At 33.3% G+C, this 23,252-nt stretch overlaps 1 protein-coding gene across 6 annotated transcripts in view; it reads right to left on the bottom strand.

Annotated features, from left to right (window-relative positions):
* Positions 1 to 23,252, bottom strand: part of Mical (Molecule interacting with CasL) — a 241,632-nt gene that overhangs the window by 87,613 nt on the left and 130,767 nt on the right. For all 6 annotated transcript variants that reach the window (XM_069830469.1, XM_069830471.1, XM_069830472.1 and 3 more), the window contains exons 3-9: positions 16,367 to 16,580; positions 12,659 to 12,760; positions 8,915 to 9,122; positions 8,716 to 8,832; positions 6,697 to 6,798; positions 2,664 to 2,920; positions 450 to 707 (exon numbers count right to left, since the gene is read on the bottom strand). In XM_069830469.1, the coding sequence (XP_069686570.1) occupies positions 450 to 707; positions 2,664 to 2,920; positions 6,697 to 6,798; positions 8,716 to 8,832; positions 8,915 to 9,122; positions 12,659 to 12,760; positions 16,367 to 16,537 (1,215 nt within the window). In that variant the 5' untranslated portion in view covers positions 16,538 to 16,580. The remainder of the gene's footprint in view (positions 1 to 449; positions 708 to 2,663; positions 2,921 to 6,696; positions 6,799 to 8,715; positions 8,833 to 8,914; positions 9,123 to 12,658; positions 12,761 to 16,366; positions 16,581 to 23,252) is intronic.

The following is a 23,252-nucleotide window of genomic DNA, read 5'->3' as shown; positions in this document are numbered from 1 at the left end:
ATATTGTAAAGCATAGTGAGAAGGAGAAATTAAGTGTTCGTGAGCTGGCCACAAAGTTAATGTGGGAAAAACTCAGGTTAGTGAAATTTTGAAAAACAAGGATGTTATTTTAAAATCATACACTGAGAATGCAATTCTAGATTTCTTTGTATAAGGTGAAGTGGTACAGTGACATGTTTATTTCATTTACAAAACATTTACTGGTACGATTTTTCTCTGGATGAATACTGTAAACAATCTCACTGTCTACTGTACTATACTGTAAAATATAGTGTTGAATATGTATGAGAAATTTTAATGTACTGTATACATACTAACGATTTTCTAAATAGCGGACACTTCTCAATAACGGACATTTAATTTTTCCCCGGCGGTGTCCGCTATTGGGAAGTTTCACTGTATTAGTTTGTGAAATAGAGGAATGACTGTATTATGTCACAGAAGCTTACCTCCAGAAGACTATCTCCTACTAAAATCTGTAACAACCTATGGCTGTGTCGTTCCACTACACGACTAGCATTTTCTGCAGCAAACATTGATGTGAAGTCGAACATTGCCACATCTGGTTGTCCGTAGTGGTTAACTGCAAATTCTAACTGAGGAAGCATATACTCAGTTGAGAAATCAGCTGCTTCACGGGCGTATGTTTGTAAGGCATCTTTGTCAACATTTTCTGGTGCAAGGAGTTTAGCTGTGTCTGGATAATCCTGCAAAAAATATCACATGGTCATTAATTTTTATTAATGTGTGTATTTCATATATTTTTGTATTTTAAGAGATAACTATATTGAAACACCTACAATAAGTAGCTCTTATTCCTAGTTAAGTAGTTTACTTCTTTGAGACTCATAAGTAGAGACACCTGATTTTCACAAATTATTTTTTTAAAAGATTTTTTTTTTTGGTTTGTTACGAATTTGTATAATTCAGCGATATTTGTAAAAAGAAATTTCGTTTTATGTAAAAAAAAAAAAATTAACATTCATCAGTCACGAAATTCCATTATTTTATATTCAACAATGAAACATTCAAAATAAGTACGAAAAAGGTTTTTTATTATGTGAAAAACGTGGCTGCTCAGTGTGAAAAATGAAAATCTATGTCGCACATGTGCAATGCTTAGGTTCGTTACACACTAACACAAAAAGAAGAAATGTGTAAAAGATATTCAGCACATATTCAGCAATAGTATGCAACGAAGACTAAGGAATAAGGTATTTTCATAATTCGACACCTAAGCGGCCTGTCATAGTGTGCAAATGAACATAGGTCTAATGTTTTTGATATTCACGTAACACTTTTTTCCATCCAGTGCGTAACAACCAGTCTTATTAATGCTGGGGAAGGCTGTAGGGGAATGAGTGTTTTATTACCGATTTTTTAAAGTAATTTTCATGTTTACATTCAAATTTTTCTTCACCATTTACATGTTTAAATAGAGATCTTTTTTCACAATTTAGATATTCAAATAACAACTTTTCACTATTTACAGTAGTTTTATTTACTGTTTTAAGGTGTCCCTACTCGCAAGCCCAGACTAGAGGTGTGAACAGGAAGAATTTATCTGTACATGCTGCATTTCCCAACTGTGATTTCCCTGTTTGTAAAGGAAATACTGCATTTTCAATAAGTGGATCAGTTAGAGCTCACCAAGCTGATAAATTTGATATACATAACTCAATATCAATTTTTCCTGCAGTTACTGCGTTTTTGCTTAAGGGGCATTATTAGACATCATGAAAAACATTTAAAAAAAATGTAATTAACCTGAAATCAAAAAATTTTTTCTCAAGCATCTAAGAATGCTATAAAATATTATTTCTGTCGTCTGGCTGGTATCTGAACTCTGACACTTCTATGTGGTCTTTGAACAAAATTAATTGAAAACAGCTTGTTATAACGATGAAAGAGTAATGGAACGGAGAAAAATTCTCTCCGGCGCCGGGATTTGAACCCGGGTTTTCAGCTCTAACGTGCTGACACTTTATCCACTAAGCCACACCGGATTCCACCCCGGCGTCGGAAGAATCGTCTCAGTTTTAAGTTCCAACTCTTGGGTTCCCTCTAGTGGTCGCCCTCTGCACTATGTCATAGAGATCTATGAACCTAGGACCGAAGTCCACACATGTGCTGAGGTGCACTCGTAATGAGTGACTAGTTGGCCGGGATCCGACGGAATAAGCGCCGTCTTAAATCACGAAGTGATTTACGCATATCGTATATATTATTGTAATGTACCGAAGTACATATGATATTTCCATGCAGATATTCTGCGTCATCATACGATGAAAGAGTAATGGAACGGAGAAAAATTCTCTCCGTTCCATTACTCTTTCATTGTATGATGACGCAGAATATCTGCATGGAAATATCATGTGTACTTCGGTACATTACAATAATATAGCTTGTTGTAAGTTTCAAATCATATTTGAAGTCATATGAAATTCAGGCCAAATACCGTTATTAAAGTAAAATGTCAAACAGTGTTCACAAGTAATAAATAAATTATGGCCACAAGACTAACAAACTTAGAAGTTGATGAGTTTTAACTTCTCTATTTTGAGTAATGTACCGGTATCACAAATCAATTAAGAAAATGCGAAAATTTAACAGATAGAACTGTATTTCTTAGCTATACTGTAGATGTGTGACTGATGATTCACCTGCAGTATTACTCCTTTGTCTATAAGGCTGTGTTTTTTGGCTGTCATAACAAAATAATGTGTTTCATCTTTGTAATAAACAATATTTTCCAGATCAATTCCCGTGGCTTCGTACAAATCTTTGAAGAATTTCTGGTTAAAAATGAACGCAACACCACTGATTTCCTCAACACGAGCTTCAGCCTCTGTGCGTCTGTTGATGAAATTAGCAGTAATGGCGATGGCAAGTTTTCCTCTGAATTCTTTCCTCTTGAATCCTAAAATAAATAGCAGACATGCAATTTAACCAATTAACAATAGAGAATATCTATCAGAGTACATTTTAAAAGAACATGGGATCACATACACGCACACATACACAAAGTTGATGATGATACACGTCTTATACAGGGTGTTTAAAAACGACTTTTACAAACTTTGAGTCTGAAGTATTTACTGACGGAAGTAAAAGTGAGAGAGGAGTAGGTTCGGGAATCGCAATATTTACAGAGGAACACTTACACATAAACTGAAATTCAGACTGGATGCAAGGTGTTCTAATAACCAAGCTGAACAGATGGCAATTGTGAAGGCTTTAGATAAGATAATAGAACTTGGTGGAAAAGATAATAGAGAAAAGACAGTTGCATTATATACGGATAGTCAAATAACACTGGGCTCTCTTAAAAATAGCAACAACCATAAGGCATTAATAGAAGAATGTAGGACGAAACTCAGAAAACTGGAAACAGACAACTGGACCATAGAATTCAGCTGGATTAAAGCGCACGTAGGAGAATATGGCAATGAACTTGCTGACCAACTAGCGAAGCAAGCATCTCAAGACAGTGAACTGGAAATCTGTTACAAGAAGATTCCAAAAACCGAAATACTACGTGACATGAAACGACATAGTTTATCGAAATGGGAAAGCTTGTGGCAAATTACGTCGAAAGGGCAAATTACAAAATCGTTCTTTCCAACAGTAAAATCGAGACTGCAAGTGAACCTACATGTAACACCCCAATTTCACCACATTTGTAACAGGACACGGTAAACTAAGATCCTATTTTCACCGCTTCAAAATTATGGAATCACCAATGTGTTCCTGCAACCTAAATGAACAGACAATAGAACATCTAATATATGACTTTCCTAAACTGAACTGGCAACGGGCAATATTCATGAACAAAATTTCAAGAAAGAAAGGGAAATGGCCAGTTAATAGAATTGACATAATAAAATTTTACTGTAAAGAATTCATGCAATTTGTAAATTCAGTGGATTCTGAATCACTGTAAAAAATTGTAACAAATATGTATGTAGTAATTAAAAGGTAGACTATATAAGTAATATAAATATAACTACAACTAGAACAATATTAAGAATAGAACTGGTATAAAGTAAGAAATAATGTAGAATAGGATAAGTTAGCATATTTATTATAATATATCAAATCTCTTATGGATATAGAGGCAGCTATGTTATATAAAATAATTGTACTCATAAATTTTTGTACTAATCAACCAGTCATGTAGTATTACTTTAATTGTAATGGAACATGATGTAAATAAATGCTTAAAAAAAAAAAAAAAACTTTGAGGGATCATATAGTAGAAACAATTTCTGATAGAAAAATAAAGTCCAAATCACTTAGCACTTAATTACTTCTCAAGGGACCTAAATTCTTTGATGATGTAACACCTGACTGACAGGAAATTGCCAACTTGAACATGGAATCATTGAGAGACTCTGCCAGTCCCTTCACAACAGATGCATACTTTGAATATTGAATGAGGAAACATTGGGTCACTGGAATGCTTTCAAACAGTACAGTAGTAAACTGTACTCAACAAGTACGCATACTGACTGCTTTTATTTAACTTCATTTCGCCATTTTAACAGATTTTATGTGGTCACTCGAAAACTGTCAGCTAACACTAACGATTTATTGACTTTGACATTTGGAAGTTTAGTGACCGGTTTCACCAACCTTCGTTATCATTATAACGTCTCGTTAAATAATTTGATGACACGTTAGTCAGTTTTTGTGTTTCACCAAGTATCATTATTGCTAACGCATCTTTAAATTCATCGTTAATTTATTAGGATCTATTCGTCGCATTAAAACAGTAACGATGTGTTAAGAAGTCAACAACATGGCGGACGTAATTATTCGATGATGAAGTTCTTTATTTAGAACTTCAACATAATGACGAACTTATATGTTGTAATAACACTCGGAATAATCATTTTGAAGATTTAAGTGATAAAGAATTCCACGAAAGCTACACATTAAAGAAATAAGTAGTAAGAATGATTCTAGAAGAAACTGAATACCAGTATACTGTATAGGTTAGAATACGACAGATAGAAATCACCCACTTAACGCCTCTTCAACAGACTCTTCTCGTTTTAAAATAACGTTGCGGGAAGTTTTGAAATAGTAATTGATGATATGAACGGGGTATCAAAAGCTGTATTGTCTAGATATGTGAATAAATTATCAGACGTACTATCAACATTACAACAGTCATTATTTCTATAGGCCTAATAAGCTTATAGCTAAATTTTCTGTTGTCATAGACAACATAGATTGTGTACATGTTCCAATCGTATATCCTGGCAGTAATATAGCCAAAAGATTCTGCAATAGAAGATCCTATTTTACCTTCAATATTCAAACAATTTCATAGGCGTATGTAACGCTCCGCATAGAAAAATTGTGGCTAAACTAGCGCTGAGGTAGTTTCCTTCGTACTCTGCTTATAGACCTTGCACATATGAATCTGTGACAGGTTACGTTTGATTAGTTTAGGTTTTTGTTATGCCTTGCATATACGATCAACTGCATTACCACAAAAAAATCCCTTATAAGTTCAACGATTTTCACTTCTACCTCAGAACTAAGCGCTAGTTTATTGAAATTGTAATAGGTTAGAATACGAAAGATAGGAATCACCCACTTAACGCCTCTCCAACAGATTCTTCTCGGTTTAAGATAATGTTACGGTCTACACGGATAGCACAACATTCCAAAGGAGGATGCCTTTTAAATGAAAAGGGTGCAAAGAGATTTTCTTTTAGGAGACAATGGATATCCCTTAAAATCCAATTTAATGACACCTCTCCTGAATCCTGCCACACAAGCATGGCAAAATTGTTACAGGGTACTAATAAATCTGCATGAAATACAGTGGAAAAGTAGTATGCAATTTATGGAAGAGGCGATTTCCCGTCCTAAATTTAGGCCTAATATAACTGCTTAGAATGCTTTGTATAGAATTAATTGTGGCATCAATTTTTCAGCTGTCGACCTTGTAGTCCGCTAAATTTTCTCAGATTTCCTTTAGAAGCTACAATTTAACTGCTCTACATTCCTATTATTTACATTTGGAAGCAGCTGTCTTTTTTTTTTAATTGCGGTATGACAACATACTGTATTTAGGGAGATGTTCTTAAAATTACTGCCTCTTACCCGTTTGCCTATGATTGTTTCCTCATGCCAAACAAAGTCAGCCATGATCATATGTAACCAATGAAATTCGCGATTTCGAAGCCATGGTCGTATGAAAAACAAAACATGCAAGATACAAGTACAAAATCCCCTCGTTAGTAAACGCCTGTTAATTTTAAAGATAAGAGGCTTGGTGAAACAGTCAACTTTTAAAGATTCCGTTAAAATTAAACGATCCATTTGCTGACAAGTCGTTTGTGCTGATTTAAAGAAGCTTGGTGAAACCGGCCATAGGTCTCTAGAGAAATAACTTAAGTGTTTCTGACTTTTACTTTCTTATCTTAAATTGTTTATTTTGGTCTACTCTATCATCCCTCAAAGTTTGTAAAAGTCGTTTTTCTGCACCCAGTATATTATGCTTTCATAGAAACTACTTTGAGAAAAATATTGTGTAGCAGTAAGAGAAATATCAAAGGTCAAATACACAACAAAAGCTTACTCTTTATCAATACAACAGCCTAGAAATCCGATACTAATAACTGAACCAATGTTGACATCAGGAAAGAAAAATAAGATATTATGGAGTGCTCAACTTACCATCCAATGTATTTCTCTTTCCATCTGCGCCAATAAGAACATCAAATTCATACTGACTCACTGGATGATCTGAAGGACTTACTTCTGCTCTCCATCCGATCTCTGCAAGAACATCGTTCAATATCAGTAATGAAAACCTGTCAATTAACTGGGGGAATTTAGATTAAGATGAAAAATAAATTATAAGACAGTTCCATATTACAATCTTAGCTTTCTTTTCTTTCTTTTTTTTTTAAATAAAAATCTTCGCTTTGTCTTGTACTTAAATCTAATTTATTTTCCACATCTGGTATATTAACGTGACTTATAACGCAAGAAGTGTTGATATGTCTTCAAAATAATACAGCTTTGAAGGACATTGCTTTAAATTGACTTTATTTTCGGGTTTACAATGCATACATATTTTTCTGAAAGTCACAATTATAAAAATTCAGGATTTTTTAATTTTTTCCATCCATTGTTGTGGACTAGAAAAGGGGTCTGATAGAGTGGATTGGAACAAATTTATGGACATCCTGAAGAAAATAGGTGTGGATTGGAAAGACAGAAGGCTGTTCAGCAATCTTTATATGAAACAACGAGTCAAAGTCAAGATAGGAGAAGAAATGTCTGAAGGAAGAGAAATAGGAAAAGGAGTAAGACAAGGATGCCCTTTATCACCTATCCCATTTTACATCTACTTGGAGAATTTGGTGAAAAACTGTTTTCAGAACATGGGAGGGGTGATAGTAGGAGAAAGAAGAATAAAGTGCATAAGATTTGCTGATGGTATGGCGTTATTAGCAGAAGAGGAGACAATACTAAGAAATATGCTACTGGAGCTAAATGACAGCTATGAGCAGTGTGGAATGAAGATAAATGCAAGTAAGACGAAGACAATGGTTGTTGGAAGAAAAATAAAGAAGGTAAATTTTCGAATTCTAAATGAGGCAGTAGAGCAAGTGGACAGCTTCAAATATTTGGGGTGTACTGTAAGCAGTAACATAGGCTGCTGCCAGGAAGTCAAAAGGGGAATAGCAATGACCAAGGAAGCTTTTAATAGAGAAAGGAGCATCTTCTGCGGACTTCTGGAAAAATAACTAAGGAAGAGACTAGTGATGTGCTCTGTGTGGAGTATGGCACTGCATGGGGCAGAAACATGGACATTACAACGAAGTGAAGGGAAATGACTAGAAGCATTTGAAATGTGGATATGGAGAAGAATGGAACGTGTGAAATGAACAAACAGAATAAGAAATGAAGCTATGTTGGAAAGAGTGGGTGAAGAAACAATGATGCTGAAACTGATCAGAAAGAGAAAAGGGAGTTGGTTGGATCACTGGCTAAGAAGAAACTGCCTACTGAAGGATGCACTGGGAGGAAGAGTTCGGGGCAGAAGAAGATATCAGATGATAGACGACATTAACATATATGAATCATATGTAGAGACTAAGAGAAAGGCAGAAAATAGGAAAGACTGGGGAATGCTGGGTTTGCAGTGAAAGACCTGCTCTGGGGCAGAATACTTATGTATATAATTATGTATGTATTCACAAATATTCATCAACATTCCATTCTCTCATTGATGTTAAATTGACATAACCTTTTATATTAATAAAAATATTAATATCTGCTGCACAGAAGCATTGTAATGAAAGGTTGCCAATGAGGAATAATTTTGTGTAATACCTGAGTATTTTTTTTCTAATTTTATTTGTTCGATCGCTTTTTCCCCATTTTAATATTATCCCTATTATTGGATTTCAGCCACTATAATTCTTAGGACTACATTTACATCTGAATAGAATATATTATTATTAATTATTATTATTATTATTATTATCATCATCATCATCATCATCATTATTATTATTTGATGATGATGGAGTGGTGTCAAGAGAAATAGGATGCCTTGAAAAAATGTTTTCTAACATCAAAATTTCACTTGCACTTGCAGAGATTTGAAACTGGGTTTACAGTACGGAAAGCCAATACTGCTGATTTGTGTTAGAATGCAGTAAAACATGAGGTAAAACTTACTTTCATTTGACTGGTCATCGGGTGGAGAAAGAAGATGTTCAAATCCAACTCCTTCATGGATTTCAACCCCCAAGATAAGGGCCACTTTCAGAAGAATGCATTGGAGTTGCCTAATACCTGTTGCAACAGTGCAATGTGTTAGCATTGATAAGCAGCTATTTTTAACACCCACACCAGAGAGATGTGTCACACTACTTACTGATGTGATCGATAGCACCAGCACAGAATTTCCCAAAGAATTTCTTAGCACCGAGTGCTCTAAGATCTTGAATTACAAAGGGCCACAGATGAAGTACATTATTCCGAGAGATGCGGTCACGCTTTTCTACTATTACGACCTTTGCTCCCAGCAACTGTGCTTCTATGGCAGTGCGAAGGCCACATGGTCCAGCTCCAATGATCAGCACCTGCAATCAACGACATTTTTCAACATTAAATTCAGTTAACAGATGATTCTCTACTGGGGGAAACTCTCCCAAGTTCAAGCGCAAAAGTAGAACTCACAATATCAGTCAAAATCTTAACATTGCTATTTTGGTCTTTTTAATATGAAACTGGATATCATGATTAATACTTACTTACTGGCTTTTAAGGAACCCGGAGGTTCATTGCCGCTCTCACATAAGCCCGCCATTGGTCCCTATCGTGTGCAAGATTAATCCAGTCTCTACCACCATATCCTACCTCCCTCAAATCCATTTTAATATTATCCTCCCACCTACGTCTCGGCCTCCCAAAGGTCTTTTTCCCTCCTAACACTCTATATTCATTTCTGAATTCGCCCATACGTGCTACATGCCCTGCCCATCTCAAACGTCTGGATTTTACGTTCCTAATTATGTCAGGTGAAGAATACAATGCGTGCAGTTCTGCGTTGTGTAACTTTCTCCATTCTCCTGTAACTTCATCCGTCTTAGCCCCAAATATTTTCCTAAGAACCTTATTCTCAAACACCCTTAATCTCTGTTCCTCTCTCAAAGTGAGAGTCCAAGTTTCACAACCATACAGAACAACCGGTAATATAACTGTTTTATAAATTCTCACTTTCAGATTTTTTGACAGAAGACTAGATGACAAAAGCTTCTCAACCGAATAATAACACGCATTTCCCATATTTATTCTGTGTTTAATTTCCTCCCGAGTGTCATTTATATTTGTTACTGTTGCTCCAAGATATTTGAATTTTTCCACCTCTTCGAAAGATAAATCTCCAATTTTAATAGTTCCATTTCATACAATATTCTGGTCACGAGACATAATCATATACTTAATTTCCGCGTTTTCCCCAATCGTTTGTGGATTTTCTCCTAGCATATTCACGTCATCCGCATAGACAAGAAGCTGATGTATCCCATTCAACTCCAAACCCTCTGTGTTATCCTGAACTTTCCTAATGGCATATTCTAGAGCGAAGTTAAAAAGTAGAGGTGATAGTGCATCTCCCTGCTTTAGCCTGCAGTGAATTGGAAAAGCATCAGATAGAAACTGGCCTATACGGACTCTGCTGTAAGTTTCACTAAGACACATTTTAATTAATCGAACTCATGATTAATACTGGCATTCCAAAAAGAAACATTTCTCACAGTAAAGTGTGCGACTGTGAGAACAATCAGGTAGGGAAGAGGGTTGGGGGGGGGGCGGAACAATTTTTTGAATTCACGTTTGAAATCAAACTTTTATTAAAATAATAAATTTTGACAAAATTATTAAAATACTGTTATAATATTTTCTAGAGATTTCAATGTTGAAGCGTTTATCATTTTTCTTGCAGAGGAAAAAGTTTTACATAAATTATTTTGTTGTTGATAATGTAAGAAACCACAAAATTAATAAAACTGGATTGCTGTTGTTTTTGAGATGCCTTTAATTTGAAAATCTTATGACATCTGATAGTCTAAAACTTAATTCATTTGTGATGCATCATAATCATAGTAGAATATGGATCATTAAAAAAAATCAGTGCAAAAAAGATCGATTGACAGGTTAACAAACATACAGGTAATGAACAACAGATTGGATTACTGTCTGGCAGCAGAAGGGGGTAAAAATTTATTGTAATCTATAATGAAACATATACACATTAAAATTTTCATTGTTAATTTGTAAAAATAAAAATTTCACCTTCATTTGTTTCCACTCTCTTTCATACATATATTTTTTTTTTCTATATACAAATGTAGTTCTACAAAATAAATATACAATTTCCTAAACTAATTAATCTATCGCAAATGACAATAATTTATTGGTTCAAACTTGCACTTACGTCTTGTTTTAGCTTTCATACATATTGCAAATGCAATCATCCATGCCGTACTGTAATTAACATATTTCTTGAAAAATGGTTGAAACTCGTTAATTTTTACAACTCTCAACAGACACATTTTGCTTAACATTACTAGATCAATGCACGTTAAATGCATTGAATATTGTTTTTAATGATCGATAGTCTACTATTATTAGCACATATTACATTTGAGTGCAAATACAATCATGTATTAATTTTATTAGATTTCTTACATTGTCTAGGAAAAAAAAAGAAGAATGGAAAGATAGATGGATGCATGTAGAATTCTTTTCTCTATAAAACTAAATTAAAATTTTTTAAATAAAATAATTTTATTAGGGGAACTAGTATTTAAATACAAATTTTAACATTGAAATTGCTACAGTGTTAAAGGTTATATTTGTATAGTCAGTTGTTTCATCATATCTCGAATGTATTTCATGACTCACCATCAGATACTGTTATAAAACTAACTCGTTAAAATAAAAAATATCTTCATATCTTTGTAAATAAGAGTTTATGAAATTATTCATTAACATCATTATATATCTGCAGTTAAAGCAGCTGCATAGTTTAATAACTATGTGGATAAGTGAGGTTAGTACAGACCGGCAACAGAGCTAACCTACACTTAAAATGAAAATGGGAACACTTTTCTTATAATGTTCATAATCCTTACTACACGTCAAGAGAAGGAAGAGGAAGATGTGATGATGGTCAAAATTTCACTTGGGATTCAGCCTCTTCATGGAAATTTTAATGCATTTATGTTTCATAGTGATAATGAAGGTTGTAATGACAGCGAAAGCACCACCACCTAAAGTCTGGCTAATGAAAAAATAAAGTGATGTAAAACATGCACGTGGTCTTGACATCTCTATTGGCTCTCTTTCCTTTGTTGCTATATGAACAGATGCATGGCCTTCTTTGAGTTTGTAACTGGTATATTATGGTTTAGTTACCTGTATATTACATTATTCTTTCACTGGAAAGAGTACAGCTGCCTGGTTTGTACCATTAAGTTGAGAAAAACTCCCCCAAAAAACTCAGTATGGCAACTACTAGCAACTGAGAGTTGAACCCGGACTATTTACTTCATAGCAGTGAACAGGAGAGGCAGAAGAAAAACAAAAGGAGACGCATGAGAGAAATATAAAAGGAGTGCGATGAGAAAGATGAGGAAAGATTAAAAAAAAAAGTGATCAATAAGGAGGAACTAAGAAGCAAAGAAGAAAGACAAGAAAAGGAAGGAAAAAGATAAAGTTATTTGCAGAGCAGACTATAAATAAAAGTCTTCCACAATGACATGCATGTCTGTCTGAAATTAACTGCCAAAGTGGTCACACTGCAGGGTAGGGATGAATTCCAAAGTGTCCTTTTTTATGATTTTAACTTGCTTTATTCACGTTTTAATTTATCCTTTTTCAAGCCTCCATATAACTGTGTAAGTTTATTTTAACAGACTCTCCTAAATCTTGACTTAGTGTCTGCGTATGTTTTTTCCAAACGGATCTAAGGCTGTCAAATTTATTTGATCAGTTTTTGTCATTTTTCTCATAACTTGTCATTTGGACTTATGCCAGTTTGGAATCCACTTCTTCAAATACGAATACACTTTGTTACGTAAAATGCCATACGAAACTTAAAAATGATACTTACCCGTGTGTTGGGACAAGCTTTACCTCTGTTGTAACATTTATGACTAGCTCGCTTGTCAAATTTTGCCCATAATGCTTGTGCTTTCCAGGAGCGGAGTTTTGACTGAAACAAGATCAAATCAAAAGTTATTAAAAGAAAATTAACGCCATGCTAATGAAAAGTTAAACATAAACATGGGAGAGAGAAATATCCAAAAAGGATAGCTGCCCTTGAAAAAGGGGGTACCAAGCGGTAACAGCACCTAAATTAATTGTAGATCAACAATATTCTATTTTAATTTTAATTTTATTTTATTTTTATTTATTACTTACTACTTTTACTTACTATGTATTTATAGGATTATATACAATACCCTATTATTAATATAACATTTATTTTCGATGAAATATTTTAAGGGGAGTTATGACTAAATTTTCCAACTTTTGCAATTTAAAGTTATCATTATGAAAATTTTTATGAAATGTTTATGCTCTTATCAGTATACTATATCAAATTTGAGCTTTGTTAGAGTTATTAGCATTTATAAACTTTTAATTATTACTCAACATAAAAAGTCCCTTACATGACAGTTTTAACATGATCAAGCTCAAATTTTACAGAAATGGACTTCACACGTATACAGATAAAACTTGCTATGGGGTTTTAATATTTTATGTATATTTTATTATTCATAAATTTTTAAGTTTCATTTTAATTGTTTAAAAAAAGCACTACTATTATTAGTATAATTTAATATATTAAAATTTATACGAAAACTAAAGTGACATAAGAACCTAAACCAAATTTTAATCTTCATTTACTTATTGTCTATTCTAGACAGGTTGTAAATTTGGCATAAGTGTTAAATAAAAAAAAAGTAATCTTTGTACTTATTACAACATTCTATGAAATGTTAAACTGATTTGGGTAAGAGTTGATTCGCAAGCAGCATTTTATACGCAGCAAAATGCGGAAAAATTAAGAACTAAGAAAACAGCGGATTCAAATCTAATTACTTCAGAACTGCTCATGCACACAGATTTTAAAAAGTTCGTTCAGGACTAAAATAAATAAGTAAAAATATTTTTTTTTTTGTCAAAATTCCTCAAATTTCAGTAATAACTCACTTTATTTATTTATTTATTTAATGGAGGGCAAAAAGAAAGAGAAGAGAAACAAAAAGAGAAAGGGGAAAAATGGAGGGAGAACGGCGCGAGGACTCAAAAGAGGAGGGGGTGGAGGAGAGAAAAAGACAAGTGAAAACAGATGAAAAGGAAGGGAAAGAGTAAGATGACGAAAAAAATCGATGAGGAAAAAAGAGAGAGAGAGAGAGAGACAAGGAGCGAATTGGGGTAGAAAAAAATAAATTATGAAAAAGAAAAAGAAGGGGAGGAGGGTAGAAACAGATAAGAGAAGAAGATAAATGGAAAGGAACAAAAAGAGAAAGAAAATATGGACAACAATAAAGAAATGGAGGAAAAGGAAGAAGAGGAGCAAATAGATGTGGAGGAGAAAGAAAAAAAAGAAGGTGATAACAATGATAATCGTGACGAAGGCAATGCTGCAATGATATATTAGCACAGTTCATTTTATATACAGTCACGAAACTTGAGTTGTTGAAGTTGCTAGAAACAATAGATTGTGCAGGTACTCTTTCGCACTGTGTGTAATGGGGCGATAGTAGCGATCCTAGTGGTTAGCAACTATCTATGGATGCATATTTTTTACATATTGAGCTTCGTGATTGTATATACTAGACTGTGGTATTAGCAGTAGTCGTAATTATCCAGGTAGGCACTCATTAACAAAATACTGCACACAATTCGTTTCCAACCTGTTACACTGTTGCTTCCACATATAAGAAGGAATACTGTGGATTCAACTGCTCAAGTGCAGACAATGACTTCAATCTGTTCCTGACTATGACAGAGATGGAAACTTTGTCACGAACAAGTGTGCCTTGCATATAGTAAACAGTCTTTATTGATCTACGTTCAATGTTATTGCAGGTGTTACACATGCCATGGGGCCTGATTTTGTAGGCAAGACAATGACACAATAAAAGTAGTGGGTCATCTGTAAAATAGTACTATACTGATTTGAAAATCTACTTTAACATTATTGGAAACCATTTACATATTGGAATATGCATTATAACATTAACAAAAGTGTACCAAAAATATTATTTTATTGAAAAAGATATCACGCCAATGATTGCATTTTATTCTGTCTTGACGTCGTAGGCTATGCAATGAAGGGTTTCTATGTTTTACTCTGAACAATATCTTCCTTCTATACCTCAGGTCAACCAGCGTGAACATGCTAATGAAACGGAAAAGAGCAGAGTTTCCTAATTTAAGTATACACAAGGTTCTTCTGGCAGTAATTATCATTAAATAAAAATGCTGCTTTTTTAAAATAAATATTACTAAAAGTTTGCATTTTATAGCAACAGTACAATGTATGTGTAAAATATATTTCAACCACCAATTAAGTGGATATAAAATAATCAACCAAGGCAATTCTTTCAAATTATTTTACTTTTGAATATGTTTCAGATCGTTGCTTGTTTAACACGAACTTACCATATAACCTTAACACTACTCATTATTAACTATGTTAGTCACAAATGTGTTGCCAAGTTTCCTTGAAGTTATTTTATTATGATTCGTAACTATGCTCTAACCAGTGATATTCTATCAGAGATGGCTTTATGGTTTGAATTGAATGGTTTTTTGCTTAATCAAGAAAAGACTATCAACATAACTTTTACCTTAAATCATGTAATAAAAAAGGACAACATACAAAACTATACCAAATTTCTAGGACTTTTTATAGACTCCAGTTTAACATGGGAAAAACATATCGAATATATATGCACAAAATTATCAAGAGTTATATATTTATTAAAGAAATTAGTGACTTGCGTTTCTCAAAATTATTTAAGCTGTGCCTTTTCGTTCTTTCAGTCGATAATTAGGTATGCCTTAATTTTCTGGGGAAATGGTAGCACAATTGGGAGCGTTTTGATTTTGCAAAAGAAACCCATTAGAATTCTATGTCAATCAAACTATCTTGAACATTGTCGACCTCTTTTCAAACAATCACAGATATTAACTGTCATAAATTTATATATATACGACCTAGTCCTTTACACTCGACAAAATATAGACAATTACTCATTAATAGCCAATATACATGATCATGAAATTAGAAATAGTGAACAAATTAATATTCCATACTGTAGATTACATAAAACTAGTACAAATTTTTCTGTCATGGGGATGAAATTATATAATAAGCTTCCCAGTCAATATTATAAGTTGCCAACCAATAGTTTCAAAGATAGATTTTATAATTGGCTTTTAATTAATCCTTTCTACTCTGCAGATGAGTTTCTTAACATAAATTCACACGAAATTGTTTTTAATAAATAAAGTTATTTAGATTAGTTACAATTATTTTTCTGTTGCTGAGTTTTTCAACACAAATTTGTATGAAATTGTATTTTAATAAATAAGTTTAATTGCCATTTAGTTAGTTTTTTTCAATTTAAAAGTTTCAAATTATTTCATGTTTTCATTGTATTACTTAAATTTTACTGTTTCTATTATTAGTGTTTTTTAAAATGTATTTATATGTTTTTTCAATGTATTCTGACGAAGCCTAGAACTGTATGTCTAATGGCCAAATAAATTGAATTGAATATGTTATTTAAGCAGGGCTCACCTTAAGTTTTGGGTAAAATTGAGGGAAGACAGTTGGTTTGATGCGCAGAAGTTCACAGAGTTGTCTGTGGTAGCCCAATATTCCTTTCAATGTAGAGGCACTGCAGAACTGGTCAAATACATCTGATGCAAGAGCGATTTCTTGAGGCACAGGCTGCTTCCTGTGCTCCATAATTCCGGGCTAAATTACCTCTGCACAGTGACGATAAGAGAACCTGAAACAGAGGAAATAGAGAGTACATTTAAATTATTTTAAAGCCAACACACTGAAACAAAATTTGGCTCAGAGCAATACAGCAAAAATATGTGAATCATTAGCCTTCCCAACACTCTGACATAGTAGCAGAATTTCAATAAACTCAACAGAATGAATAAATTGAAGTAAACAGAATTTAATAATAAGAAACATGATGTGCTTGGTTGTTTCTTTTTTCAGTGGCTCTTGCGAGGTTCACATAATATTATCCAGAATGTTTTCTGATGAATAAAAAATCAAATTTACAAATTTCGGTTTAAGTTCTTTTGCCGTACGACACACGACATGACATTATTATTATTTCCAAGAATTCTTTCCACTATTAAGTTATCCAATTGCAATGACGATGATGGTGATGATATTAATAATGATAATAATAATAATAATAATAATAATAATAATAATAAACTTCTTTTGCAATATGACACACGACATAACATAGTATTATTATTATTATTATTATTATTATTATTATTTCCAAGAATTCTTTCCACTATTAAGTTATCCAATTGTAATGATGATGATGATGATGATGATGATAATAGTGATAATAATAATAATAATAATAATAATAATGATAATAAAGTTATTTTACCATATGACACACGACATGACATATTATTATTATTATTATTATTATTATTATTATTATTATTATTATTATTATTGGCCCCAGGCTGTTGTACAGCACAATAAATATTAGTAAATAAATAAATAAATAAATAAATAAATTATTTCCAAGAATTCTTTCCACTATTAAGTTATCCGATTGTAATGATGATGATGATGATGATGATGATAATAATAATAATAATAATAATAATAATAATAATAATAATAATAATAATAAATGCTTTGGATCCGGGACACTTTAGCAACCAATGTACACACAACTTGACTACAGAGTTCCTTGAACATAGTAGACAGACGTACTGTGAATGTAAACAACGACGTCAGTGTGCTTCGTTACATTCTACTGTTAATAGTACAATCTAGCGACGGTGGAAAATGAAGCAGGATACCTACCTCACAAGTTTTCATGTTCCTCGGCGACGTTGAAGGCGTTAGCGTTACAATGAACAACCATGCACTGTACATACTTGCAACTAGTTCGAAAAAAGTTTTCACAATGAATTGAAAATGCACTGTGATGGTCTGAGTTCGTTTCGTAGGTAGAGACGGAAGAATACTGTACCTCTGATCACGAACTGGATTGTACATTTAACACACAGGTAAACAAAACTCAACACGCCACCTCACTTCATCTGTACTCCGTTGCACTGTAACTTTACTTCATTCTTAAGTTTTCTCGGATCCTAAGCCTGATAATAATAATGTGTTTTATAACCAATGACCAAAAATGACTTCCATGAAGTATGAGTGTTATTATTAGATATTATTATTATTATTATTATTATTATTATTATTATTTATTTATTTATTATTATTATTATTATAGCCAATAATTTTTTCTACTAACAATAAGTAATTCGGCAATAATAATAATAATAATAATAATAATAATAATAATAATAATTACTTAGTTACAAATGGGTTTTAAGGAACTCGGAGGTTCATTGCCAATAATAATAATAATAATAATTATTATTATATAATAATAATAATAATAATAATAATAATATTTACTTACAAATGACTTTTAAAGAACTAGGAGGTTCATTGCCGCCCTCACATTAGCCCGCCATTGGTTCCTATCCTGAGCAAGATTAGTCTCTACCATCATATCCCACCTCCTTCAAATCTATTTTAATATTATCCTCCCATCTACGCCTTGGTCTCCCCAAAGGTCTTTTCCCCGCAGGTCTTTAATAATAATAATAATAATAATAATAATAATAATAATAATAATAATAATGTTCATATCAGGTTTCATGTGCGTAATTTCTCCTGTCGAGTCGGTGTGGGCATGCTAAGTATGTATAACAAGGTGGACCAACAATCTCATTAGCCGACTCGCTTGGTGTAAATAGATGCCTGAGCCAAGGGGCTGGCGGGCAGGCAGGGTTGTGAACCGCAGCCGCTGGACTGCACACGGCGGGCGGCTGTTATTTATATAAGAGGTCATCGCGCTGGACTGTTGTAGGGTAATTATGTGGTCACTGATTTCGTCCGTGCTTGAGTAACCGCATAGTAGTGCTCGGGAAGTTCCTCCGAGTGTGACAGTTGACTGACTGCACGTTACAATTTAATGCAGGGCTTAATTCGTACTCAGTACTATTCATTTCGCTGCTGGTGTAGCGGTACAAAGAGGTCGCGGGAGTAACAACTTCAATACATCAAATTAACCTACGAAAATTACCTGCAATGTTACTAGCAAAACTACATTCATTTACCGATACAACATTTAGATTTCACTTGGTTCATGACAACAATCACTGTATTGTCCTTCCAATTGCAGTTTGTATTGTATTGTGCTATATTGTCAATAATGTATTCATTTTTTTATTAAATTACGAGTAGGTGTTGGCAGTTTACACCGCCGAAAAACCAAAATAGGAAGATAAAATAAATAACAAATGAATAAATAAATAAATAAATAAATAAATAAATAAATAAATAAATAAATAAATAAATAAATAAGAAATGAAGCTGTACTACAAAAGTGCGTGAAGAAAGAATAATGCTGGAACTGGTCAGGAAGAGAAAAAGAAACTGACTGGGTCACTGACTAAAAACAAATGCCTACTGAAGTATGCACGGGAAGGAATGGCGAACGGGAGAAAAGTTCGGGGCAGGAGAATGTATTAGATTATATATAACATTAAGATTTAATCGCATGTGGAAACTAAGAGGAAGGCATAAAATGGAGAAGACTGGAGAATGCTGGGTTTGTAGTGAAAGACATGCCCTTGGGCAGAAAACTATGTGCATGAATGAATAAGTAAACAAACAAACGCAAATTGATACTTCTTATAATTTACTAGCCCGTTATAGTCCCTGGAAAAGAGGGATAAACAAGTGAAATAAAAATGACGGGCAGAGAGAGAGAGAGAGAGAGAGAGAGAGAGAGAGAGAGAGAGAGAGAGAGAGAGAGTACTTTACTTTAGGAGTGATCTCCTGCGACAAACCATAAGTAATGACATTAATTTCTGGATGGCATTCTTTGAAATATTTGAAATAAAAATATATAATAGAATTTTGCTCGTTTTTGCCACCTTTACGAGAAAAAAAAATTGTTTATGTGAAACACTTCATAGCGTGCTTTGGAAAAGCCATTGACTAAATTCCCAATATGCTTAGTCAATTTAAGAGAGCAATGTATTATGATAATAAATGATTGAAAGAATTTTAGTTTTGTCCTTTAAATGTGCAGAAATTTGATCCGAACGAATGTAACTTCGTAAAAATTTTTTTGCAGAACGAAACGTTACATTTGTTCGGATCAAATTTCTGCACATTTAATCACAAAACTAAAATTATTTCAATAAATTATTATCAAAATACAGTGCTCTCTTAAATTGACTGCGCATATTGGAAATTAAGTCAATGTCTTTCCCAATACACGCTACGGAATATTTCATTGCGACTAGCTGCAGGACATGGGACCTAAAGTCGGATTTTTAATTTTTTTTTGTGGTTTCAAAAAGAGGATGAATACTGAGCATTTAAAAAAAATTCATGACTTTAGGTACTATAGTTTTTAATATATTACTTATTGAATGTTGATATTACATTATGTGGCCTATTTTTCTAGAAAAATGCAATTAAAATTTTCACTTGTTTTCTTAGCAACTACGAGAAAGATTTAAGTATTTAAGGGGTAAAGGTACAGCTTACAGCAGTAAAATTTTGGAAATATTCAACATTTTTTTCCTCCATTACTGTATCTTGTACAATAATGAACATTTGTATAAGAAAAAGATATTTTTACGATTTAGATTTTTTTTTTTTTTTCAAAATTCAGTTCACTTTGCACTGATGAAGTGTTTCCCAGATAACTCAAAAACTATCCAACATTCTGTGATGAAATTTTTTGTACGTATTTATGCATCTCATATCTACAATATGATGCAAGATCACTTCTCTACCTTTGACAGATTGTCTGATAAAAAATAAATCCATTTAAAAAATGGTCAAATATCAGTATAACACAAAATAAAAAAAAAAATATACTCGTATTTATTAAGGAATGTAGTGTAAAGAGCATGATATTGCAAACATGAGTTTCAGCAATTAAATAAAAGAGAGAACATGAAAAAGTTAAAGTTTATGAGTTATGAGGGAAACGCTTCATCACTGCACAGTGAACTACCACCATTATGAATTTTGGAAAAAAAAAAATAAAAAATAAAAAAATAAATAAAAAATAAAAAAAATAAATAATTTTTTTAATCGTAAAAATACAGTTATAAATTTCTAAATTATACACATCAGCTCAAAGAATTTTGAGTGACCACAAGGGTCCCGAATACAATAAACATGTACAATAATGTGATGTGATACATTAAAGAAAAAAGAAAGTTAATTGTTGAAGGCAAATATAAGTTGATTAATTGAAATAGAGATGATGATGTAATATTTGAAGAGAATCCTTGATAATATTTATAAGAATAGACATTACATAATCAAAGGGAATGTGAAGTGCCTTAAGATAATTCCACGTGAATTTTGTGATTGAACCTCTACTGCCAAACAGCAAACCAATGACGGACCATTGTTTAAGAGGGACGTTGTACTTTTGAGAAAGATACGGCAGACAAGGTTCATATATGGACTTCTTCTCAATATCAACCTCGGTGGCCTGATTTAGGTTTCTTTCGAAACGGATAGTAGAGTCAAGAACAAGAGCCCGTTTTAAGCGTCCGTTGATAGCAATAATGTCTGCCCGTCTAAAAGAACCATCTGATGATACACAATGTACTTCCTCATGAATCTCCCAATTTAAAGTTTTTAAAGATATCGCCAAAGCATGTCGTACACGATGATGTCTAGCATTGATCAGCAGCTCGCCTTTGGGGCATTGTCCAAGCACGTTAAATTCAAATTCGTTAACTTCAAATTCGTTATTTTGTTCTCCTGTAAAATTTCCTTTCACGACTTCAGGTCCCTTTTCGCGCAACGGGTATAATGAAACAATTTTTATCTCGAAAAGAAAGCAAAAACGAGCAAAATTGTATTAAACCGTTTTGTTATAATTTGTCAAACAATAATCCCCTGAAAATAATCACATTACTTACGGTCCATCCTGTATACACAAAAGTCGAAATGATGTTGGGCGTCCGAGAAAAACATGGAGATGAGAAATAATATAAAAACCGAACAACAGGGATATTGCCTTAACTTTGAAATTCATAGTTTAAAAAAATCAATTCAATAAGACGCATATAAATACAATTTCTTTTACGGGCATGGCAACAGCTCTTCAATCAAATTAAGAGCTTTAAAAACAAACTGAAAGCAACACGGCCTTATTGGCGTTTCACGCAAAGAGGTGAAATAGGGTCACGCACGCACACTGAGAGCACTGACTTCAGAAGCGGGAACAAGGTTGAGTTAATAGAGTCACAAATAGACCGAATGACATTCACACCACTCCACGGAGTGGCGCGGGCACTCCCAGCCAGGACACAAATACGAGCTCATATACACTACTCTCCATGATCATTGCCTTAAAGCTATAACATAAAATATGGACGATCACTATAATAATGATACTATCCATGGACTACATTTTTAAAATCCATTTACCTTATAACGTCGTGAGGGAGATCAATACAATAGTACAAATTACACACCTCTTAAAGCACTTTCCTTAAAGTTGTTTTAGATATAATGAATATGCCTATAATTTTATTTGCCTATTACTTATTTTACTTTTCATTTTAATTTGTTATTTGACGACGCTATGTCAAGCGCGAGATGAACCGGAGAATTCGCCATGATTCCCTCACATTTGTCTTACAGTTGAGGAAAAAAACAAATAATTATCCCAAGAGGAATTCGAACCCACGACAGAGTGCAGCCTCGGATCAAGAATCCATCTCCTCACTCTTGAGTTACTCCGGCGCCTACCTATTCTTGCAGAATTGATTTATACATAATCTATTAAGTATCCCGAAAAGACAAAGTATATGATTATGTCTCGTGACCAGAATATTGTACGAAATGGAACTATAAAAATTGGAAATTTATCTTTTGAAGAGGTAGAGAAGTTAAAATATCTTGGAGCAACATTAACAAATATAAATGATACTCGGGAAGAAATTAAACACTGAATAAATATGGGAAATGCCTGTTATTATTCGGTTGAGAAGCTCTTATCATCCAGTCTGCTGTCAAAAATCTGAAAGTTAGAATTTATAAAACAGTTATATTACCAGTTGTTCATTATGGTTGTGAAACTTGGACTCTCATTTTGAGAGAGGAACATAGGTTAAGGGTGTTTGAGAATAAGGTGCTTAGGAAAATATTTGGGGCTAAGAGGGATGAAGTTACAGGAGAATGGAGAAAGTTACATAACGCAGAACTGCACGCATTGTATTCTTCACCTGACATAATTAGGAACATTAAATCCAGACGTTTGAGATGGGCAGGGCATGTAGCACGTATGGGCGAATCCAGAAATGCATACAGAGTGTTAGTTGGGAGGCCGGAGGAAATAAGTAAGTAT

The sequence above is a fragment of the Periplaneta americana genome, chromosome 7 (assembly GCF_040183065.1).
Source record: "Periplaneta americana isolate PAMFEO1 chromosome 7, P.americana_PAMFEO1_priV1, whole genome shotgun sequence".
NCBI lineage: Eukaryota > Metazoa > Arthropoda > Insecta > Blattodea > Blattidae > Periplaneta > Periplaneta americana.
The sequence above is the reverse complement of the archived record's forward strand: the minus strand, read 5'-3'. Positions and strand labels throughout refer to the sequence as shown.